The 23,995-nt window shown below is 49.4% G+C and overlaps 1 protein-coding gene across 1 annotated transcript in view; it reads left to right on the top strand.

Moving 5' to 3' along the window:
• The window catches only part of CACNG3 (calcium voltage-gated channel auxiliary subunit gamma 3), an 83,856-nt gene extending 67,963 nt beyond the window's left edge, over positions 1-15,893 (top strand). The window contains exons 2-4 of the mRNA XM_047838914.1: positions 4,242-4,325; positions 9,319-9,459; positions 14,844-15,893. Of these exons, the coding sequence (XP_047694870.1) occupies positions 4,242-4,325; positions 9,319-9,459; positions 14,844-15,355 (737 nt within the window). The 3' untranslated portion in view covers positions 15,356-15,893. The remainder of the gene's footprint in view (positions 1-4,241; positions 4,326-9,318; positions 9,460-14,843) is intronic.
• Positions 15,894-23,995: the final 8,102 nt, after the last annotated feature.

Raw genomic sequence — 23,995 nt, 5'->3', positions numbered from 1 at the left:
TAAAACCATTTGTGTGTGAAAGCATGGAGGGGGGGGGAAGTCTGGAAGGAAATATACAGCAATGCTAAACAGTGGTTATTTCAGGGAGCTGGCAATGTGCTCTTTGCATGAACAGCCAAGTTCACTTTTTGATGAGTCGTGATGGCAGCAGCTTCCTTTTCAGCGTGGAGTCTTCCTCAGGGAAATTCTTGATTCCCTTTCGTTTTAGATTGTTTTTTTAAATCTCAACCTGGCACCAATGTGTCTCTTCTGGTCCTAAAATACCTACCAAAACCAATGGTAGTAATAGCTATAATTTATTGAGCTCTTACTATGTGCCAAGAGCTGTGCTAAGTGGTTTACGTCATTGCCCGATTAAAAAGAGTATATGCTGAGAATACCAGCCGACGCTCTGTCTGCTGTTAGAGGCTCCGTTCATTCTCATGACAACCCCCACGACATTATTGTTGCTGTCGTCATTCTACAGAGGAAGAAACTGAGGCTGGGGGAGGTAATTCGCCACAGGTAGCTCAAGTGCCAGAGAGCCAGGTGGGGAATCTGGCCAGCTGGAAAGTTCGCACCGGTCTCCAGGGGGCGGCCGACTCCCCAGGTGCAGGGGAGTATTTTCACATGGAGATGTGGGACAGAGATCCCCATTTTTTTAACAGAAGCGGTAAATGAGGCTTTCGTGTGACATATCCTGAATTTTAAATTGCAGCAACATATTGAACTTAAAAAAAAAATACATCAAAATAGGCATTAAACTACCGCAGGTAAAAAATAAAACAAACCAGGCAAAAACACCAAACAGAACATTCCGTGACCCAGATTTGCCCTAGATGTTATCCCCTTCAGAAGAACCAGCTCGGATTATGTCCTCCGAGAGTCCCCGGAAGGCCCAGACTCCTCTTTTTGTGTTCTCTCACAGGACAGGGATCTTCAGACCACAGATCAGCAAGACCTTCCCCAGCCAGATAGTAAATATTTTTTGGCTTTGCCGTTTCTGCCACAACTCCGCGGCTCTGCCATCATAGCGTGGAAGCCGTAAACAAACAGGCACGGTTGTGCTTCAATACAATCTTATTTGCAGACACTGAAATTTGAATTTCATGTAGTTTTTTGCGTGTCATGAAACAATATTCTTCGGGTTGTTTTTTTTTCCAGCCATCTAAATATGCAAAAACCATTCTTAGCTCATGGGCTGTGCAAGAACAGGTGGTGGGTGGCTTGAGACCCTAAATACCGGGGACTGTTTCTCCGGGAGCTTCCGGTGTTTGCTGGCTCTAAGCTCTAGTTTCCAGGTGTGAACCACCTCGGGTAAGGCCCGGTTCGCAAGCAGGTGCAGACATGCGCGGAGCTCTTTATTTCCACGTGGATCCGACGGGTCTGTCTCAGTAACGTCCACATTTCGTTCTCAGCTCCAACGTTTCTTCCTATCAAAGCCTTTGTGGTGCCTGTCAAACAACAAACAGGAGGCGGTCCTACAACCACCACCTTTGCCTTGCTCGGTGGTCCCCAGCGTAGATTATGGGGCAAAAAAACATGGTTGGTGGAAAAAAATCACTCCCTGGTCCGATTCATTTCCACAATTGGTGGCTGTGGATAGACCACGAAATTATCATAAAGCCACCTGGCCCAGGATGTTGCTGGCAACTCTCAATGTGTGGAAGAGAGTGCAGTTCACAACAGTGGTTAGGACTCTGGCTTTGGAGGGGCCCCTGGGGGGCTCCGTTGGTTGAGCGGCCGACTCCTGGTTTCAGCTCAGGTCACGATCTCACCATTCGTGAGTTCGAGCCCCACATCAGGCTCTGTGCCGACAGCTCAGAGCCTGGAACCTGCTTCAGATTCTGTGTCTCCCTCTCTCTGCTCCTCCCCACTCATTCTCTCTCTCTCTCTCTCTCTCTCTCTCAAAAATAAATAAACATTTAAAAAATTTTAAATTTGGAGTCAGGCAGACTTCCATTCAAGCATGCCACTTATGAGAATGCCATTTATGGCTGTGTGCCTTGACGAATCACTCACTTTCCTAAGCCTTTGTGTTCTCGCCTGTAAAAGAGGATCAAAATGCCAGGTACTTCATAAGGCAGTTTTGAGAGCTAACAAGGATAAAACATGTAAAGGAATGAGGTTAGCACCCAGTACATGGCATGGGCTCAGCGTGTGTGACTTCCTGTGACTTATTATTCAACTAGCTGGAAGGGAATGGGGTTTACAAACTAACAGGAATATGCGAATGGAACTCTAAAATCTAAACAACAACAACAAAAAAAAGGAGCGCCTGGGTGGCTCATTCGGTTAACCATGCGACTCTTGATTTCGGCTCAGGTCATGATCTCGTGGTCCTGAGATCGAGCCCCACGTCGGGCTCTGCGCTGACCGTGGAGCCTGCTTAAGATCCTCTCTCTCTCCCTCTCTCTGCTCTTCTCCCCCATTCACTCTCTCTCTCTCTCTCTCTCTCTCTCTCTCAAATAAATATTCAAAAATTTTTACACAGTCTGAACAAGAAAAAAAAAATGAAGGCTTTTTCTTTCAATATCAGGGAAGAAGCTATGACTTTGTGTTTCTTCCAAGAATTTCCTTTAATCTGCAAGTCTTCTCTCCAGGAACCTCTCCTTGGTTCTGTGTCCACCCTTTGCCTGGTGAGCAGAGAATCAGAACCAAGGAGATGTTCTGCATATCGCATGACATTTGTTGGGAAATGCCTCTGGCTCAGAGCCTACTTGTAGCAGGGGTTAAGGGCATGACACTCATTATTACAAGATAATAATCGACATAATAATAATGGCTACCTTTCATAGTCTAATGGTGAAAACCACAGGCTTTGAAGCTTGGATTCCAATATCGGCTCTTCTCCTCTCCAGCTGTGACACCTCAGTCTCCTCTGTGATCTGGGTTGCCTCATCATCAAATGTCAGGATTAATAGCCCCTACCTCCCAGGGAGGTGGACAAGAGTAACTGAGAGAAGGGATGTCAGGTTTCAGCTCTGTGCTTGGTCCACTGGAAGCATTGAATAAGCACTAGCTGTTATGATGGCACGCCTGGAGTTTTGCAAAAATTATCTCCACTTCACGTACTTTATTTAATCCTTATAGTAACTGTGCTGCAGTATAAGGCCAGATCTGTGTGATCCAAAACCTTGTCTACTCTCCGTGACATCACACTGCCCCTCCCCTCCATGCCACCTTCTCAGGCTGGGATGAGAACAATGATGCATAATGTCCTGCTGGGTTAAGGTGAGGAGTTCAGAAATTGCTGTCATTTATAAGAACTGGCACAGCCATTAGCTGCCCCAGAGATTGGTTAATTGCCTAGTTAACAAACACCCACAATGACTATCAAATACCCAAAATGATTTAAGTCAAACTGATATTAGGGGCACCTGGGTGGCACCGTTAAGTGTTCAACTCTTGATTTCTGCTCAGGTCATGATCTCAGGGGTTCGTGAGGTCGGGCTCTGCACTGACAGCGCAGAGCCTGCTTGGGATTCTCTGTCTCTCTCTCTCTCTCTCTCTCTCTCTCTCTCTCTCTCTCTCTTTTGCTCCTCCCCCACTCTCTTTCTGTCTCAAATAAACATTTTTTATAAACTGATCTTGAAGAGAAAAAAGGAAGCAAATGCTGACAGTTTCTGCAAGAAACCTGTGCATTCTGTGTCTCCTGAAGGCGTGGGCCACACAGCCAAGCACAGCAGACTATGACTCAGGGTAGGAGAAGGAGTGAGGGGATAGTCCGTGTCAGATATGAGCAGGATCAGGGGCAGTGTGCTATTCCTGAAGCTACGCCCAGGGTAGACACCTGGGAGTCAGCAGATCATGATTGGAATGCTGGCTCCCCTATTTACCATGTGAGCTCAAGCAAAATTCTTAGGCCCGTTTCCTCATCGATAAAACGGAAAATTAATACACACAAACTCCATTTCCTTCTTTTTTTCCTCTCCAATTGTGTGTGTGGCGGGGGGGGGGGGGGGGAGATAGATAAAGCAGTCCTCATAATGAATGATTATGTTTCATAGCTATTTGCCCTTTCCAATAGATCTCAACGTCATGCAAAAAATCTAGGAGGCAAAAAAGTTAAGTCTTCTGCTTCTTTTTTTTTTTCCTCCTCTACTTGTCTCTCTTTTGTGTCCCAGACAGATGCTGACGGGCCAACAATATGCACAGCCAGCAACAACCATGGAAGGATCTTCACCGTAGGGGTGAGGACCCAGGCTCACCCCAGGGGCTCTGGCTCCTCCCCCAGCTCAGGCCCACATTTGTTTCCACAGGGGCTTTCCGAGGAGTGTGCAAGAAAATCGATCACTTCCCTGAAGACGCAGACTATGAACAAGACACAGCAGAGTACCTCCTGCGTAAGTTTCCACTTCTGGGGTCTCCCCCAGGGTGGGGGGGACAGGGAGGGGAGGGTGGCCCTGCAGTCACCCGGCTGCCCCTGAGGCTCCTCAATGCTCACCCCTGGAAACGGATACTCCAAAGGAGCTTCTGGGACCTTTGCTACTAGACAGAGACATTCAAGCGATTCTGATATCTAAGTCTCTTTAATGTCAATAAACCAGAAATAGAAAGGGGAAAAGTAGGTGAGTCAAAACTGAAAGGTTCTTTTTAGTCTGCTTAGGAGAAAATCTAAGGAATTTTCTTCAACTAGAACACAAGTTTTCGCCTTCCTGAGAGAGTTGAGTTGAGGTGTTAATGGGCACAGTCCTAAGGGGCAAGCCCTGGGAGAATAGATGTAAATCCAAGTTCACCTCTCTGCAGTTCCCGTCCTATTGGGGCAGGGCCAGCATGTGGGCTGGCATTGTCCCGAGACCAGTAACCTGGATCTGACGCGGGACGGTCACAAAGGCATCACGTGAGGGGCAGAAGAGATGATGGCTTGGTGTGAGGTTTCTGGGTTCTGGTTGGTCTGGGCTTTTACCCTTGTCTGACTCCCTACTGGGTGGATTAAACCTGGGTCAAATTGCTTAACCTTTCCATCTCTCAGCCGTCTTTATCTAGTCGGATATGGAGATGATAATGTCATCTACGTGACAGGCTCAAGAAATTTAACTGAGCTCACACACGTTACCCTCAGCCCAGGGCTCCACTTGGAATGATGAAGCAATGTGGGCTCTCTCTTATCTGTCGCATGAGACAAGCATAGCAAAGTCCAGCTGCAAATAGGGGCCTGACATTGATCTAGGCACAGAGAGAACTTGGGGCTTAACATAATCTGAATGTAACTTCTTCAACAAAATGTGTGTCAAGCTCAGACAAAAGGGAATTTCAAAGGCATTGACTAAATTTACTGTTAGGGAATGTTAAAAGTAAAGGGTTGTTTTTTTTTTATGGCTATTACAAATAAAAACTTCAAGGGGCGCCTGGGTGGCGCAGTCGGTTAAGCGTCCGACTACAGCCAGGTCACGATCTCGCGGTCCGTGAGTTCGAGCCCCGCGTCGGGCTCTGGGCTGATGGCTCAGAACCTGGAGCCTGTTTCCGATTCTGTATCTCCCTCTCTCTCTGCCCCTCCCCCGTTCATGCTCTGTCTCTCTCTGTCCCAAAAATAAATAAACGTTGAAAAAAAAAATTAAAAAAAAAAACAAAAAACAAATAAAAACTTCAAGAGAGGCACCTAGATGGGTCAGTCAGTTAAGTGTCCAACTTGGGATCAGGGCCTGATCTCGAGGTTCAGGAGTTCGACCCCTGAGTAGGGCTCTCCACTGTCCACACAGAGCCTGCTTCAGATTTTCTGTCTCCCTCTCTGTCTCTCTCTTTCTCTCCCCTGCTTTCTCTCTCTCTCTCTCGCAAAAATAAACTTTAAAAATAAAATAAAATAATAAAAACTTCAATAAATTGTCCTATTCAGAGTATGTTTGTAACTCCTAGCTCAAGAAGAATGGTGTTTCAATTTCAACCATTTTTAGCCCTACTCACACCTGTTGGTCTGCAGACGGACTGTAAGTCTCTGTATGAGCCTTGAACCACATTACAATGTAAGGGGTAGTAGGGCCGATTAAGAAATAGTTGTTTTTAAGATGATTTTTAAAATGTAAACATACCATTTCTCTGTTTGCGGTCCTTATGCATCTAGTAGGATTTATCCAAATGCCTATGGGAATTTGTACCAGCAGCAGAAAAATTTGGTATGGGGACTACAGGCCACATGTAGAGATGTTGCTTCGTACATGGACCTCCTCAGAAGAATGACCTTAGTGTCATCTCCAGGGGGATTTTACTGAGTACGCATGGTTTTTCTTTGTTTTTCTTTCCTGCTTTAATGCAACATGGTGATGTTTGCCCTGCTGGAGGTGAAACACAGCTATAACTTCTATTTCACAACTTGCAAAACTGATTTAAGTTCTTCCCAGAGGTGGATTGCTTTTCCAACAGAGTATTTTGCTCCCCCTAAGAAGGTGAGGGTCCTTGCCCCCATCCCACAGTCTACCCACACTTCACTGGCCACAGAATCAGGCTGAGGTTAAGGAGAGGCCTTTACGAGTACACAAATGTCCCGCTGGGAATTTTGGAATCCCCGACCCCAGCACACGGAGCCAGGGGCGCGCTCCTGCAGGGGTCTCCAACCTCAACTTACCCCTAGATAGTTTGGGGAGGAAGAACAGTAGAGGAAAGAAGTAAGTAGGGGAGGAAGACAGTAAAACGTTTTTGTTTGAAGCCCCCTTGTGTCCATAGAGCTAAAATGAAAGTAGAATAAATCACAGAGGCGACGTCCTGAGGCAGACACCTGCAACCCTGTGTCTCGTTTGTGGGTAAAGAGTGAGTCTGGCCACCAGCTGGTTGCCACGTCGTTACTGCAGCCACCTTGCAAAGTTGCACCTTTATAAGCAACACAATTCAAGAGCATCAAACATTCAGATTGTTTTCTTTGTGCATAATCATAATTTAATCATGCTTTGAAATTTTTTTTTTAATTTAAAGGCTCTTTCAATCAATTAAACTCATCACATTGAATATTTGCGTAATTCCTGCCAATACACTATGCGAACGAATGCTTTAAAGGTTTGTTCGCAAGTTTCCCTTGAAGCCATTGGAGGCAGATCAACCCCTGATATTTGTGGGGTCCCAGGCTGAGGGTCCAAATGGAAGCCCATAAGTCATACGTGTCAATATTGAGAAGTTATAAATGAGCTGTGTCTGCAGCCAGGCTCATGTGCCCACCCGGGACTCCAGAGCCCCCCTCCCCAGGGTACCCCTCGACTGGGGGCTAAAGGAAGCAGGGAATCCAGCCTCTCCCAAAACCTCACCATGGAAGCAGAGTGTTGGGAGGGACGCTGTTATGGGGCCCCGGGTCTGCCCAGACTCCAGTGCTGGGTATGTGGGTGGCTGTCTTTAAGCAAAAGCAAACACTCTTTCATTTTCTTCTCATTAAGAGAACCTCACCCTTGTGTGCCCGCACACCCTCACCCCATGTCTACTCCAATGCCCTTCCCAGGCAGCCCCCTTGGCTAAATCAGCTACCAGACTTTCAGAAAACTTTTGTGACATGACATTAAGTTGTAGAAAGAGTTTGGCAGTTGGCACATAAGCACCTCCGTGCAGTAGCAAAGAGAAACAGCAGGGGTAGGGTCACCATGAATGGGGGGCTTGAAAGCCTTGAACCTTCAGCTTTGAACTTCCCAAGGCCAAAAATGAACTGACACCCTTCCTGCCGTGACCCCCCACCCCTCACTGCTGCACCTGCACATGCCCTAGGCATTTTGGGCACCACCCTGAGCTCAGCAGCATGGCACCAGATATGGGCACGGTTTTCAGCTCCTGTGTCTCCCACCACGCACTGCCAGTTCTGGTGGCTTCACCTTAGGATCATATCCTGGGGCGCCTGGGTGGCTCAGTCGGTTAGCACCCGACTCTTGGCTTTGGCTCAGGTCATGATCTCGGGGTTTGTAAGTTCAAGCTCCACATGTGGCTTCACGCGGACAGCTTGGAGCCTGCTTGGGATTCTTTCTCTCTCCTTCTCTGTCTGCCCCTCCCCTGCTCTAAATCAATCAATCGATCGATCGATCAAAAGAAATATACCCTAAATCCTACAACTTCTCACCATCCCCGGCCCTTCCAAGAGCCTCATGGTGTTCAATTCTCTCCAGTCGCCATCTTGAAATGCTTAATGTTGGAACAAGAGACCTTGCATTTTCATTTTGCACTGGGGCCTGCAGATGACATAGCCATGTCTGACTGTCAACTCAACTGGCTTGTAAGCCCCATGAGACCTGGGACCCTAACTCTTTTGTATACCGTGAACATGGAATTTATTCAACTGGTATATTCTGGTCTGGACAGATCAGGAAATACCCTTATACTGGCTGGGTAAATATTGGAACCCCTACCATAGGACCCCTCCCCAAGGCCTAAGGGGCCTCCCTTAGGGCCTCTCCATGATCCAGGAGCTAAAGAGTTAACACAGGGGCCTCCAGGAGCTGCTCCAGCCCCTCAGCCAGCCCCTACTTTGAAGGGCAGCTCCTGTGCCCTGGGGGTGGCCGCACATGTCCACTGGTGGTACCTGAGGGCCCAGCACAGCGCCTGGCATCCAGTAGGTACACAGTAACATTGTTGCATGGATAAGTAAACTCCTTTGTTCATTCGGTGACTAAGTGGGTACCAAGAGAATATTGCCAGACCAAGGAATAGGCAAAGATAGGTGTGCAGTGGGAAAAGGCTCTGCATTTTGGCCAACAGCGTGTGAGCCGATGGGAGAGACTCTGGGTGCAGGGCTGGCTACAGAATTGGCAGGGTCCAGGGTGAAGGAAGATCCCAGGTCCTCCTTCAAAACACAGGCAAAAAAGCTTTTTCTTCTTTTCTGTTCTCTCTCTCTCTTGATCTGTCACAGTGTCTTTTATTTGCCTACCTAATGTCACACTACCCCGAGGGGCATGGAGACACTCTGAGGGGTGAATGCATAGCTTTGCAGGTGCCTGGGGCTCGCACCGAACCCTGACCCTTCCTCCGTCCATGCCCAGCCCCCACCAGGAACGAAGGGTGCCAGTGATCACTGGTTGGGGCAGGAGAATGGGCAGCTAAGGTCCCATCCCAAGGAGAAGGGAGTGTGGGGAGACAGAGACGATGACACAAATCAAGGCTCCGAGTCCCCTAGTGCAATGTCCGTGGGCCCATCAGGCTTCACTTCTAAAACGCAATTCAAAGACAGACTGATTAAGAATTTCAGGATGGCGACTGGAGAGCGTTAGCACCGAGCACAGGGCCCTGAGCGGCCGTAGTGGTCTCACACCCATGTTAGATGCAGGCTCTGTCCTCCTCCGCAGGTGCTGTTTTCCCCAGGGGGCGCCTGTGCCTGGGATGGGTGGATCCCGGGGCTGGCGGGGACGCAGGTGGAACCCTCTCCCCTTCTCTCCGCAGGAGCTGTGAGGGCCTCCAGTGTCTTCCCCATCCTCAGCGTCACGCTGCTCTTCTTTGGCGGGCTCTGCGTGGCGGCCAGCGAATTCCACCGAAGCAGACACAATGTCATCCTCAGCGCGGGCATCTTTTTCGTCTCTGCAGGTGAGCTTCCGGCCCCGGCCCCGAGGTCCTCACAGGCACCAACCCCCAGCCAGGCCCACAAGGACAGAGCAGTGCTATTCAGGGTTCTGTCCAGGGCAAGAGCGAGAAAATACTCCGCTCGTGTGAAGAATGAAAAGCCAGGGGCTCCTGGGTGGCTCAGTCAGTTGAGCCTCCGAGTTTGACTTCTGCTCAGGTCATGATCCCAGGGTCGTGGGATGGAGCCCCGTATCAGGCTCTGCTCTGGGCGTGGAACCTGCTTGGGATTCTCTCTCTCCCTCCCTCTGCCCCTCTCCTCTGCTCTCCCTGTCTCTCTCTCTCTCTGAAACAAAATTAAAAAAAAAAAAAAAAAAGAATGAAGAGCCACAGACTTCACTTAGAACCAAAGATGCTGATACGTGAGGGTGGCATCATAGGAAGGCAGGAGACTAGGGTGGCAGGATCAGCTCAGAGGGGGACAGGGGCTGACTAGTGACGGTGACCCTTGAATGACATGGGTTTGAACTGCGCGGGTCCACTGAGGAACGGATTTTCAGTAAATGCATACAGTAGTGGAAATGATTTTTTTAATGGCATTTTCTTTTCCCTAGCTTACTTCATTGTAAGAATACAGTATAGAATACATAGAACAAACAAAATACGAGTTTGTTGACCGTGTTCTCAGTAAGGCTTCCCGTCAACAGTAGGCAATTAGTAGTTAAGTTTTGGGAAAACCAAAAGTTAAACACAGATTTTTGACTGTGCGGGGGGTCAGCACCGCTAACTCCCCTGTTGTTCAAGTGTCATGCTTGCGCGTAGGGTGGGGGGCAGGTGTGGTGCGTGTAATGTGTGACCTGAGGGACTGGTTCAGTGTGCTTTGACGGGGTCCGCCTTTCTGTTCACTTGGGCACGTCCGCATATGTGTCTGGCCCTTTGAGACCTGTCACGGCTTTCCAAGGGCTCAAATCCTCATATTGTTCAAAGCGTCTCCGGGAACCAGGTAAAAAGCCAGCAGCCCCGGATGCCCTCTGGGAAGAGCTCATAACCAATACCTGGCCTGTCCAGAAGGTGGCGAGAAGGATGAGTCAGTTCGGGAAGGGGCCCTATGCTCTGCCTTCTCTCTCCTCCCCCCATTTCCATCCCTCCTCCACCCGCCTCATTTCCTCTCTTACCCCTGCGTTTCCATCCCCCCTTCCATCTCTTCCCACCCCACCCCTCATCCAGTGCCCTCAGGACGAATACTTTAGAGAAGCATAGAACAAGGTGGGTGGGGGAAGGGGACTCAACTCCGGTGGTGGCCTTCCAACTTGGCCCAGTGATGGCAGACTATTTAGCAGGGTGGGAACAGTAGAAGAAATGGTGTGTAAAGGGGGGGCTTTCCTTCTAGATGTTAATTCTGGCTCTACCTGGGTGAGCCTCGGGAACCTCCCCGACTCCCCATACCCTGGTTTCTTCGACTGTAAAATGGGAAATAATAATAGTATCCACGTCTCAGTGTTGTTGGAAAGAGGCTGACCATAAAAAGCACAATATTATTTTATTTTCTTTTTTAAGTTTATTTTTTTTTTTAGTCATCACTACACATAACGCGGGGCTCGAACTCACAGCCCCGAGATCGAGAGTCACATGCTCTTCCGACTGAGCCAGCCAGGTACCCCCCAATATTATTTTCTAGTATTGGAAAAGCAGCAACAACATGGCTCCAAAGTCTAAAACCCAGCGCCCTGCCCCCCTCCTAGACCTTGCCCCCATTCTTCCCCCACTGTTTGCCCTGGGAAACAGGAAAACGGGGAAGTTGAACCACACCAAATCCAGCAACAGACCAGAGAGAAAGCCGCCATCTTGCCATGGGGATGTGGTCAGCCCAAAGGTGGTCACGGCCCCTGACCACGCTCTGTGTGGACTGACGGTAGCAACTGGCAAACTCAGGAATTTGTGTGGCTTTGAGGCACGTTCTAGTCATCCGCGGCCTGTCCAGACCCGCTGGGCTTTGACTGACCCAGTGGATAATGCATTGTGCTGACATTCGGGTTTCCCATGTGGGAGAAGGATCATTATTTTGTCCCCCAAGGGGATTGTCAGGGAAGAGTGTGTCACCAGCAACTTCTTTCTCACAAAGGGTATTGTGAAAGATGGCAGGTGGATCGGACACATGGGGACTGGGAAACATGAGGGGCAGCGGTGAAAGCCCTGAGGAGAAGCCAGATGCTTGGGGTCTGTTCCTAGACACCCCCATCTCCCAAAGGAATGCTGAAATGCCTCCATTTTTCCCACCTATAAAATGAAAGTGTCAGAGGATTCGGCACTCTCTAAGGCTCTTTTTTGCTCAGCTCTTCTTAGGATCTGAGGTTTCAGGCAAGCAGTCAACAACCTTTTGTTGAGCACCTACTACGGGACAGGCACTGTGCATAATACTGAGGAGCATGGGCTCTGAAGCCAGGCTGCAGGGTGCAAATCTTGGCTCTACTACTTCCCAGCTGTGTAACCTTGGGCAAGTCCCTTCACCTCTCTGTGACTTAGTTTCCTTATCTGAAAAGTGGGGGTAACGATGGCCCTACTTCTTGAGGCTGTTAAGAGGCTCAAATGAGTTGGTATTTGTAAGATGCCTAGGATAGTACCTAGTACACAGTAATCACTTACTACATAGGAGCTGCTGGTATATACATTGCACCTGTTAATTCTCGGGCAACTCAATGTGCCTAGTCATTCAGGAAACACTCTTGGCTATGGCCAGGCTCTGGGCTAGGAGATGGGGCCAACGCCATGAACAAAGCCAGCCTAGGTCTGCCCTCAAGATGTTGACAGTCTAGTGGTTGGGAGAAAGTGATTGCCCACCTACATCTTGTTCTTCCTAAAATTTGTTACTGAAATCTAAGTGCGCTGTGGCCAAAACACAGTCCTGGGTTCAAATCCCACCTCTACTATTTCCTAGCACTGTCAGCGTGGAAAGTTACATATCTTCTCTGTGCCTCAGTTTCCTCTTCTGTAAAAGAGGGTTAGAGGCACCTGGCTGGCTTAGCTGGAAGAGTGTGCAACTCTTGATCTCAGGGTCGTGAGCTCTAACCCCACGTTGGATGTAGAGATTACCAAAAAGTAAAGAAATAAACTTTAAGAGAGGATTAATTTTTAAAAATTTTTTAAGTTTATTTATTTATTTTGAGAGAGAGAGAGAGAGCATGCGTGCACACAAGTCGGGGAGGGGCACAGAGAAGGAGAGACAGAATCCCAAGCAGGCTCTGTGCCATCAGCTCGGAGCCTGATGTGGGGCTCAAACTCACAAACTGTGAGATCGTGACCCAAGCTGAGACCAAGAGTCAGATGCTTAATCAACTGTGCCACCCAGACTCCCCAAGGGAGGAGCAGGTCGGTTGTAATAACTGAGATGGTGCATGTTAAGACTTTGTACAGTGCCTGGCACATGGTAAGAGCCCTATAAGTTAATGGCAAGTCACTTGGCTTCCTGCCTCCTTTAACCTGGTCTGACATCCAGGTCTTTCTTTGAACTTCTCCCCCTCCCCCTCCCCCAAAAAAGGCTTCCTTGAGGGGCTTCCCAAACTTTGCCACCAGAATTTCCCTGCTAGCAGAGGAGAAAGAAAACGTGGCCCTGGGGACTCGGGGGGCATCACTAGAAGCGCCTTGAGTGAGCTGAAATGTCTTTGAAGTCTGTCTCCCATTTACACTTAAAAATTCATGTGAATTCTGCTCTCTCCTCCTTATTATATCCATGTTCATTTTAATATAAAAGAATGTGTCTTCCCCACTAATCTTCAAGCCGAATTGACACTCCAGAAGGAGAAGGAGTTTTTCATCCTGTGGTTTCCTGCAGCCTGACACGGGGCTGTCTGTGTCAACGCCCATGTTTAGAAATAGCTCAGTGATTAGAACTCGCTGCCTACCTGCTGGATGCCTGCGTAGGATCATGCCTGCAAGAGGAAACGGGGCAGAAGCAGACCCCCCCAGCCCGCCTTCCTGAAGCAAGTCCTAGATGGAGAATGAATGGCCAGAGATCATAATCCAATATTAACTCCCCTCAATGCCCGTGCACCAGCAGGTCAGAACAGCACTGGAGCAGAGTCTCGTGGCCCCTGCCGTGCCCAGCTTTAACCCTTTAGTTGATGGACCACTGGGGAGACCTTGGGGATCCACAAGAAGAGTACGGAGCAGTCAAGGACCAGAAAGGGAGCACAGGAGGCCGCTGGATCTGGTTATTCACCAGCTGTGCTAGGAACTGTAACGAGGGCCTCATTTAGCCCCGCCCTAAAATTGGAGGCAAGGAGATGCCAGCCGATATACCAACTCCCCCGAGTCAATGTTGGTATCACGCCCCGGAAGAGACAAAAAGAGAGACTCAACCTTTGGAACAATAATGTGAGGAAGGTGGTCAGAGATCATCACAGCCCCTGGGTCCTCAGGTTCTATTGTTTCTTCTTACCACTCCCTAGAGAATCAGCTCATCTCTAAGTGACTATTTCCAGGGCTACTCCGATGGCACTTAGGGACACTAAGTCTGCAGGCCATGCCTACTGGGGACATCGGCTTTGCGCTCCCCAATTCCTGATGCTCAACCGACAGCTAACTGAAAGCATTACCTTCTCCGGTGCAGATAAAAAAGACTTAGTCAGCTACTGGTCCCTTCCCCTTGGACTCATTGGGTCCCCCAACTGCAGGTGTGGACCCATCTATGTCCACCGGACAGCTGCATTTAGACTCTCGATAAACACGTCCGCCTCAGTGCATTCCAATCTTTCCTCTTCTCTGAACCTGTTTTCTTTGCTGCCTCTCATTTTAGCTCAGGGTGTCACCTCATCATCTAAGCTAACACCCTAGCAGGTCACTCTTGATTTCTTCTGTCACATTATGTAGTCAGTAGCCTTTCAGCTCCTGGCTCAACCCCATTCAATGTCACCTTGTTTTCAAACCCCAGGGGCGCACCTGTCCTGCCTCCCTTTGCTCCCGAACCATTTTACATGCGTCTCTGATAGAGCCCTCACTGTATTTTGCTCTAATTGCATTTACATGTCAGTCTCTCCTACCCACGGTGAGGCATTCAGAGGCGGGTACCTGTACCTCCTTCATTCTGCCATCCTCATGACTTAGCGCCAGAGATCAGGTTTTGATGGAATGAATGGCTCGTATAAGGGAGAATGCATGCATTCCGGAGCTCGCCGGCGCTCGCTACAGGAATAGGGCGCATCCCATAGCTGAACGCAGGCCACCGGGGACCGAGCAGCAGAATTCCTCACTTCCCAAGAGACGGACCTCGTGAGACATACCCCGTGGTGGGATTTCCCAGCCATAAATCCATTCACCCGTCTCCCTGTTACCTCCACACTTTCTATAAATATTTCAAGGCTCAAAGTTACCGCAGAGGTGTGTGAAAGATGTGTTTCTCTTTTCCCTTCTTTTAGGGTTAAGCAACATCATCGGCATCATAGTTTATATATCAGCCAATGCCGGAGACCCCGGGCAGCGTGACTCCAAAAAAAGCTACTCCTATGGCTGGTCCTTTTATTTCGGGGCCTTCTCTTTCATCATCGCAGAAATCGTGGGAGTTGTCGCTGTGCACATCTATATAGAAAAACATCAGCAGTTACGTGCCAAATCCCACTCGGAGCTCCTGAAGAAATCCACCTTTGCGCGCCTTCCGCCCTACAGGTATCGATTCCGGAGGCGTTCAAGTTCGCGCTCCACGGAGCCCAGATCGCGAGACCTGTCCCCCATCAGCAAAGGCTTCCACACCATCCCTTCCACTGACATCTCCATGTTCACCCTCTCCCGGGACCCCTCAAAGATCACCATGGGGACCCTCCTCAACTCCGACCGGGACCACGCTTTTCTACAGTTCCACAATTCCACGCCCAAAGAGTTCAAGGAGTCGCTGCATAATAATCCGGCCAACAGGCGCACTACGCCCGTCTGAACTGACCTCTGCCCTCTGGCCTCCGCCCCAGCACAGCCGCGGGGGCAGCGAACAGAGGTGGCTGGGAGGTTGCATGGCATGGTCCTCGTGATGGTATTACTTTTTACAAAGAATGAAACCAAATGGACTCAGCCCTCTCCCAAACTTGGCCCCGGGCCCTCCGGGTCCTACCCCCCTCCCCCAACTCCCAACCCTCCCCCTCCAGGCCCCCCCCCCCCACTTTTCAAGCCAGCCCCATGATGTCATTTCTCTCTCTGTGTATCTGTGCCAGATGTTTTCCTCTCTTCCTTCTTTACTGGAAGGACCTCCACATTCTTCCCTCCTTGGAAGAGGACTTTACTCAAAGTCACGGGTGGTGGCTTGGGGGGGAGGGGGACCCCCGATTCCCCAGGCGCGTGCAGTTGTCCCCATTGCCCACTCACATGAATCCTCAGGACCCCAACCGCCCAGGTGGCCCTGAGGGAGGCATTCACCTTTACGTGTTAGAAAAACATGACCAGAAATCAAAGATGTCAGAGCCCTGAAGCAGCTAATGTAATAAGCACTCATGTTATTAAAGGTTTTGCCTTGTTGTAACCAACCAAGCTGGGAGTGTTCTGTTTCTTCCGGCTACTTCTTGCACAAACTCCCTGCCTGCCGTGGGACTGGCTCGCCTCTGTGTGAGAAGCTGAATTCTGCTCGTCACACGCTAACCACCAGGAAGGCTCCCCACCACCCTGTCACCCCTTGAGGCCAGCAAGGTGCTCCCCCGACCAGTGTCAGAGTCGGCGAGTCCCTCCGCTGAATCCCTGGAGGCTAGCTGGGGGCAAGCAAGCTGGCTCTGGTACCCAGGAGCTCTAGGCCCGGGGCGAGTGCACCTGACCTTGAAGCCTCAGTCTCCTCATCTGTACAATGGAACATGGTAGAGTGTTCTCCACAGAGTTGTGAGGCTCAAACAAAATGTCATGTGTAAATAATCAATACATAGGTTTTTAATTTTGGGATGCATTCTAAGCAGAGTGAGCATTGTTTGAGTCAACGTGCACTGCTCTTACAAAACTCCTGGTTTTAGGAGTTAGGCTTAAACAACAGATATTTGCTGCTCATCCTTCTGGGCTGGGAAGTCCAAGATCAGGGTGCCGGCAGATTTGGTTCTTGGTGAGTGTGGGGTGTCCCGATTGGGTGGAGGCCGGTGGCGAGGGCTGGGCGAGGATTCGCCCAAAGCAGAACAGAAGAGAGAAGCGTTTATTGAATACACCGCAATGGGGGCAGCGGGCAGGACAGCACAGGAGAGGCCGTCCTGCCCCAGGAGGTGGTGACGGGCCAGAGTCACAGGGCAGAGTCAGGGAGGGTGGGGTTGGGGGGGGGGGGGTACGGATTGGTAATCTTAGGTGGGTTGCAAGTAGCCCATTGGTCAGCTGCATAGGGCCTTTGGCTTAAAGAGCCTCTTTGTATCCAGCCAGGTGTCACTGTGGGCCCTTTGTCTTGTCAAGTCTGTTGCCTAAGAGGCTTTCCTTCTGGCTTGCAAATGGCCCCTTCTCACTGTGTCTTCACAGCTCGGAGGTGGCAGTTCTCTCGCTCTGTCTCTCTGTCTCTGTCTCTCTCTCTCTCTCCTTCTTCTTCTTAGGTAGTCACTATTCCCAGCACAGCCCGCCCCCCGTGGAGCCCTAATTACCTCCTCATAGCCCCATCTGCAAATACCATCACAAGGAGAGCTAGGACTTCAACATATGAATTTGGGGGTTGAGGGGGATACAGCAAAAGCATCATTGCAGGAAGACAGAAGCCAAATAGATGTTCTATGGGGGGGCGGGGAGGGGGCCTGAGGGCACGGGGGAAGGACATTTGAATATTTTGAATATTCCGTACCAAAAGGCAAGAGAGGTCAAAGTCACCTCTGCCAACACTGGCTTCCTAGAGGGCTTTTGGCCCACGCCAGATGCTCATACTTCCGGAGAGCCTTCCCACCTAGGGCTGCGATCACCGCAGAGGGCACAGCGATGGTCCCAAGAGCTCACACTTACCTAACGCTGTCACGTGCCAGGCTGTGATCTAGCAGCAGACATGTACTTCGTTATTTAATCCTGCCAGTAATAGCCCCATTTTTCCCAAGGAGGAAACTGAGGCAAGAGAGGTTACATGACTTGCCCAGACTTTACCATGGGACAGAAGGCCTGGGGAGGGAGGCGCTGGCCCACACCCACGCGGTGAATTTGTAGAACACAGACTCCCAACAACTCATTTCATTTAACCCTTAAGAGTCGTCACATGCAGGGGCGCCTGGGTGGCTCAGTCGGTTGAGCGTCTGACTTCGGCTCAGGTCATGATCTCACAGTTTGTGAGTTCGAGCCCCGCGTCGGGCTCTATGCTGACAGCTCAGAGCTTGCTTAGGATTCTGTGTCTCCCTCTCTGTGCTCCTCCCCTGCTCACACTTTGTCTGTCTTCGTCTCTCTCAAAAATAAATAAACATTAAAAAAAAATTTTTTTAAGAGTCATCTCGTGCAAATTACACTCACATACATCAAATTATCTCACTGAACCCTTAAAACAACCCCGTGTGCAGTAGGAATTACTATCCTCATTTTGGCGAGTGAGGGAACAGAGGCTTGAAGAGGGAACGTGTGTAAGATGCTAACGAGCGGAACTGACATTGATAGTCAGCCTATTGATGTGACTAATGTGAGTGACTTCCTGGTCTACCAGGATTTTCCGGACCGGCCGTCCGAGCACTACCCTTGTCAAGTTTTTCATAGGCACATACTACATCGACAATTACCTGCCGACCGTTTTTCTTTACATCGACTCGTTTTACTTCAATAAATAGATTTGATAGTTGAACTTTATGTCACTGCTTTGAAAGGAAAACTGGAATTGTTCGCCGTAAGGAAATGGCAACTGGGAAAATAGACACAATCAAAACAAAGCAAATCACGCCGTCCTCTAGCTGCTGCCCGTTCTAAGCTGACGGCTGCTGCCTGATCTTTGTAAGAAGGATGTAGCCAAAGTGTTAGAAAGATGTTAGAGATATCCTCTCACCAGGGAAGACACTTTCCTCGGTTTAATCAGAAAGATGCGAGGCGCACTGGGGAGGGTAACTGTCTCAACTACGGGACCGGTGTCCTCTAACACTGCAGAGGTGACTCAGGTCCCATTGTCTCATCCCTGGCTTTGGGCTTCGAGGCTTCAGGCACCCTTGGAGAGGGAAGGATCTGAGGGATGGAGTGAACAGGTGACGAATCCTGTGAAGTAGAACAAGCCGCAGCCTGGAGCCCTGGGAACTAGGACTTTATCAAAAACAGGGCATCTGGGGAGATGGGGACGGAGAGAAAGGTCCCAGGGGCTTCACTAGTCAGACATCTGCTCTGGAGGCCAAGTACAAACTACAGGTACAAAGGCCAGAGAGCAGGAAGACAGAAGTAGGCCCCTGACCCCTGGAAGGACCCCCTGCCCACCTTTCCCGCATCCTGTTCCATCTAAGGTCTGCTCCCTGCAAGGCTTTGGCGCGTGCGGCCTCGGAGACCTAGGTGGCTGACATCAAATGAAGATTAATATTACCACTCGCAGTTTGCAGTTTCCAGCCTTGCCAACCCCGTGAGGAGTATTCGTGGTCCCTGGCCCCCACTCTGTGTGCTGTGAACTTCACTTCTTTTGCCTCTTTTAATCCTCACTTTTGAGATAGGTACTCTTGTTGAATTGTTGATGTTGAAACTTGCACCAAAGCAGGTGCTCAAAGCCGTGTCTGCCTGATTCCAAAGCGTAGGAAAGAGTCACCGCCTAAGCCTTGCCGACCACGATTCTCAAACCTCTTGCTCCTTACTGAGTCCCTCATCTTCTCCCCCAGCTGTGGCTCCGTTTCCCAGCCCGCTCATTTCTGGACCCGCAGCATCCTCCGGCCAATCTCAAGACCAGAACCCCTGGGTGTCTCTGTCATGCTCTGTGGCCCCCAGAGCTGATCTCTGGCCAAATTCTGTCTCTACCTCCCCAGAGCAGAGAGGTGGCTTGGCATAACCTTCAAACCCACACACGCTGCAGCTGCGTCTGCCCCTTTTGAATCCCAACTCTGCATTCATCAGCCGTGAGAACTTCGGCGGGGTAATTGCCTTGTGCTTCAGCCTCTCCGTCTGTAAAATGGCCACAAACACAGTACTTACTCCTCAGGTATGCTGTGAAGATTGGATGAGCTTACACTCATAAAACACTTAGAAAAGTGCTTGAAACACAATCACCATGCACATGTTAGCTATTGTTTTAATCCAGTTCTCAGATTTCTATCTTTCCTATTTAGGCCCTTTCCCACACAGACAATTTGATTTTCCAGATCTTATAAAATTTTCTTAACGTTTATTTATTTTTGAGAGAGAGAGAGACAGAGCGCGAGCAGGTGAGGGACAGAGAGAGAGGGAGACACAGAATCCAAAGCAGGCTCCAGGCTCTGAGCTGCCAGCACAGAGCCCGACGTGGGGCTCGAACACATGGACTGCGAAATAATGACCTGAGCCAAAGTTGGGTGCTGAACCAACTGAGCCACCCAGACGCCCCTGATTTTCCAGATCTTATCAACACACGCCTCTGCTCTAATCAGTGCCCACAGTCGGCCCTGGCCGTACCGCACTTACTGCCTGTGCACGGGCTTTGCTGATGAGTATTATTCCTGCCTGAACTGTCTGTCCTTGTCTTCTCCAAATTCTATCCAGTCTTCAAGATCAAGATCAAGCCTCATTGCTTCCACGAAATCTTTGGTGACTCCTCAGGCCACACGATCTCTCACTCCCGTGCATTCATTCATTCATTCACCCATTCACCTAACACTTACTATCGAGGACCTACTGTGTACCAAAACAGCCATAATCCTCACAGGTACAAGCCCTGCCCTGGTGGAATGCTCCATCCAGAGGGGGAAACGTGCACCAGACAAGTGAGCGCACAAATCAACGTCATGGAAAACTGTGATCTGTGTCATAAAGGGAAACTATAGTGCAAAGAATACCAAGGAATATATGGGGTGGGGTGGGGGCGGGTGCTAATTTTGATGGACGGTCAAGGAAGAGGATGTGATATTTACAGTCAGACCTAAAGGAAGAGTTGGAGTTCCTTTTTGGGGGGGGGGGTGGGTGGCGTGTGCTGCTCAGATACAATGTGATACATATTTTTTGGAAGTTTAATAAGTTAGGTGCCCAGTGACATCCTAGTTTCGTAAATTTTATCTTCAGAAATACTTCTCTAAGAGCTTCTATCATTGCTGGCTTTGCCCAAGTCTCCAGTATGTGGACATTATCATCAGTTAGACATGACCTTGCCCCAGAGCACAGCTGGCTGGATCACAGATCATACCAGATCTGCAGCCAGCCAATCTGTTTGTCGGGTGGCCAGCAGCCTGGGATTTGTGACTTGACTTAAAAAGGTAAACTAAGCGGGGCACCCGGGTGGCTCACTCAGTTAAGCATCCAGCTCTTGACTTCGACTCGGGTCGTGATCCCAGGGCTCGTGGGTTCGAGCCCCACACAGGGCTCTCTGCACTGGTGGTGTGGAGCCTGCTTGGGATTCTCTCGCTCCCTCTCTCTCTGCCCCTCCCCCATTAGTGTGCTCTGTCTCTCTCGTCTCTCTCAAAATAAATAAATAAACTTTAAAAGAAAAAAAGGTAAACTAAGCCAGTCAGATGATCTCTGCCAGGAATTCTAACGAAGAGACACAGAAAGCAATTGCTAGTTGGCTAAAGGGTACAGGACAGAAAAGATATAAGGAAGCCTTGGGACCAGGGCAGCAACAATGGGCCACATACATGGCAAAGAGAGGACAACCCTGCAAAGGTTTCTCACTGTATGCACATAAAATCCAAATTTTTGCCATGGGCTCCAAGGTCTTGCGTTATGGAGACCCTGCTAACCGGTCCAACTTTATTCTGTCACCTTTCACCTGGCTGCCTACCCTCTCGTCATGTGTCTTCTCTTTTCACTTCCTTGACCCAGCCAAACACATTTCCACCTCAGGGCCTTTGCACCTGCTGTTCCCATTGCTTGAAATCTCTCCTATCTCTTTATATGACTGGCCCTTTCTCATCCTTCAGGTCCAGGCTGACAAACCATCTCTTCAGCGAGGACTTCCTTCAATTCTCGGCAGGAGAGCCACTGCTTTTCTTTGGTATAGTCCATACTTATTCCCTTGATAGTTCAAAAGTCTGTAATATTTCGTGCGTGTGTATTTGTTTGCTTACTAGAATGTTAGATCCATGAGAGGAGTGTACCCAACTGTCTCGTCCTCCACTGTTGTCCTCCGTGCCAAGCGTCCTCGGTGCACTGTCTGAAGGAAGGACGCAGGGATTGTGAATGCATTAAGAACTGTTTAAAGGAAAGCCATAGCATCATAAGCAGAGTGTGGCTTCCTTGGTTTCTGATAGCTTCCCATCCCATTTCCTCTGGGAGACTTTCTGCATCCCTTCAACAATCTCCCTTTTCCTTTGAGCAAGCCTGAGCGCATCTCTGCTCCTAGTTACCAAAGGAGCACTGACCAGAACCTGTGCCTTTGGAAGCTTCCAGAACTGGGGAATACCCAGCCATATGGGGTTGGCTGAGAGTTCCCCTTAGGGAAAGCAGGGCAGCAGGACCAGGAGGGCATTTAGTCATGATGTTTATACAAGGGAAATCAGAACCTTAGAGCCAGTTCCGTTCAGAAAGAGCCAAGACAGAGAAAGAACCAGGGACCAGAAACCAGGTGACGTGTCTTGAGGGCTAGCAAATCATCAGTCTAAAATCAAAGCCACCACAAAGGCAGTGGCACAGCCAAGTCACCAGGCAGAAAGCAAGTAACTCCTGGACAGTGATTTAATTTGCAGAATCCTGATTGCCTCTTTGCAAATAAAAGCAAAACCAGACAAACAAAAACTAGTTTTGAGATGGTTATCTGGACTTCTCTGATCCTGAGGTCCCTTCTCTGATCATTTAAATAAGAATCTTGGAGGAGTGCCTGGCTGGCTCTGTTGGTGGAACACGAGACCCTTGATCTTGGGGTTGTGAGTTCAAGCCCATGTTGGGTGTAGAGCTTACTTAAAAAATAATAATAATCTTTGTCTACAAGGAACACCCAATTCTAACTCAAATAGCTTGTCTTCCTTAGATCGTCGAGCCTGTCTGTCATAGCAAAGAAACCCCAAAATCTTGGGAGCTTAACCCAACAAACCTTGATTTCCTGCTCACACAAAGCCCAGTGTAGATTTCCTAGCTGAGCCGCACCCCTGGATGGCTCTGCTCCAGGCTGTAACCAAGGAAACCAAATTGTTTCTGTCTCATAGCTGTGCCATCTTGGGGCTCCAGGGTTGTCCTGATGTTATCCACGTGGGTAGACGGGAGTGAAGGGGGCTTACGGGTGGGGTGAGGAGGTGAAGGATTGTACACCTACACTCAACCACCTGGACCCGAAGTAAGCCACTCGTGTCACATTCCACTAGTGAGAACGAGTCACATGGTCCCATCCAGATTCCAGGGGAGGTGCTGAAAATGGCATCCATGTTTGGAGAGTTTCTCCTGTCGGGTGCAAGAGTGTCCTGTCCCCCTCGAGGTCCTCCTGGCCAGACTGAGAAATCAAACTGCATGTGAGATGGATGATTAGGAGAAGATCAAATTTAATAGCGTACGGACGTGGAATCCACACAGACACAGAAAATCCAAAGACGATCAGGCAAAATGAACGTATACATGTCATTCTGACCTAAGGAGAAAGAGGTGGGGTCTGGGACTTCAAAAGGAAGGAATGTGATTCACAAGGGAATGAAACAAATGTTGGTGGGTCAGCGGGACATAGAGAACATTGACTAAACAGGCCTTGCTGGGTGCGTCCCTGTCTACCATACCTTAGTTTCTATCATACTGTTGGGTTATCTATGGGCATAGCTCTCTTCCTGGAGCAGTTTCTCTATCTAAATTCTTTTTAGGCAGTTGTGGGGGAGGTAAAGAACTTTTCCTAAACCTTCCGGTTGCTGATCGCTTTTTAATTCAGAATAGTCTTCATTCCAAAGTGACCCATCTTGGGGTAGGCTGCCCTTGGCCTCCACACTTCCCGGTAATAACTCGACATAATATAAGGTATGCATGCATCTTTGGTAGGTGGCTAGTCACCTCTACCACACAAGTGGAGTAAGGAACATGCATCCCTTGTAAAAAGCAATCCCCGGGGAAAGGGGCCCCCAGGTTAGTTAATTCAGCAGCTCAAATATAAATCCAAGGACCCAAAGTCTTGTCACCTTTCCACCCTTAGGCCATCTTTAGGCCTTGCGTCCTTAGGCCAGCATCCATCACATCCAGGTACAACATCCCATTGTATCCAAGTACACATCCCACAGAAGGAGAGCTGACTCATTTCTGTGTATCTTTAGGAGGGAAGAGAACTTCCCTAGAATCATTCCATTAGACTTCCCCCTCCTCTCCGGCCCAGATGGGGTCACACGAATGGGATCACATGTCTGTCTATGCCTAAAGCCACCACATATAAGGGACATGGAATTACCATGAGGGACCAGGACCAATGGTTCTCAGCCCTAGCTGCATATTAGCATCGTCTGGAGGAAATTTTTTAAAAAAATACAGGGCTCCTGGGTGGCTCAGTCGGTTAAGCGTCCGACTTCAGTTCAGGTCACGATCTCGCGGTCCGTGAGTTCGAGCTCCGCGTCGG

This window comes from Prionailurus viverrinus, chromosome E3 (genome assembly GCF_022837055.1).
Source record: "Prionailurus viverrinus isolate Anna chromosome E3, UM_Priviv_1.0, whole genome shotgun sequence".
Classification (NCBI taxonomy): domain Eukaryota; kingdom Metazoa; phylum Chordata; class Mammalia; order Carnivora; family Felidae; genus Prionailurus; species Prionailurus viverrinus.
This window is presented reverse-complemented; position numbering and strand designations above follow the sequence as displayed.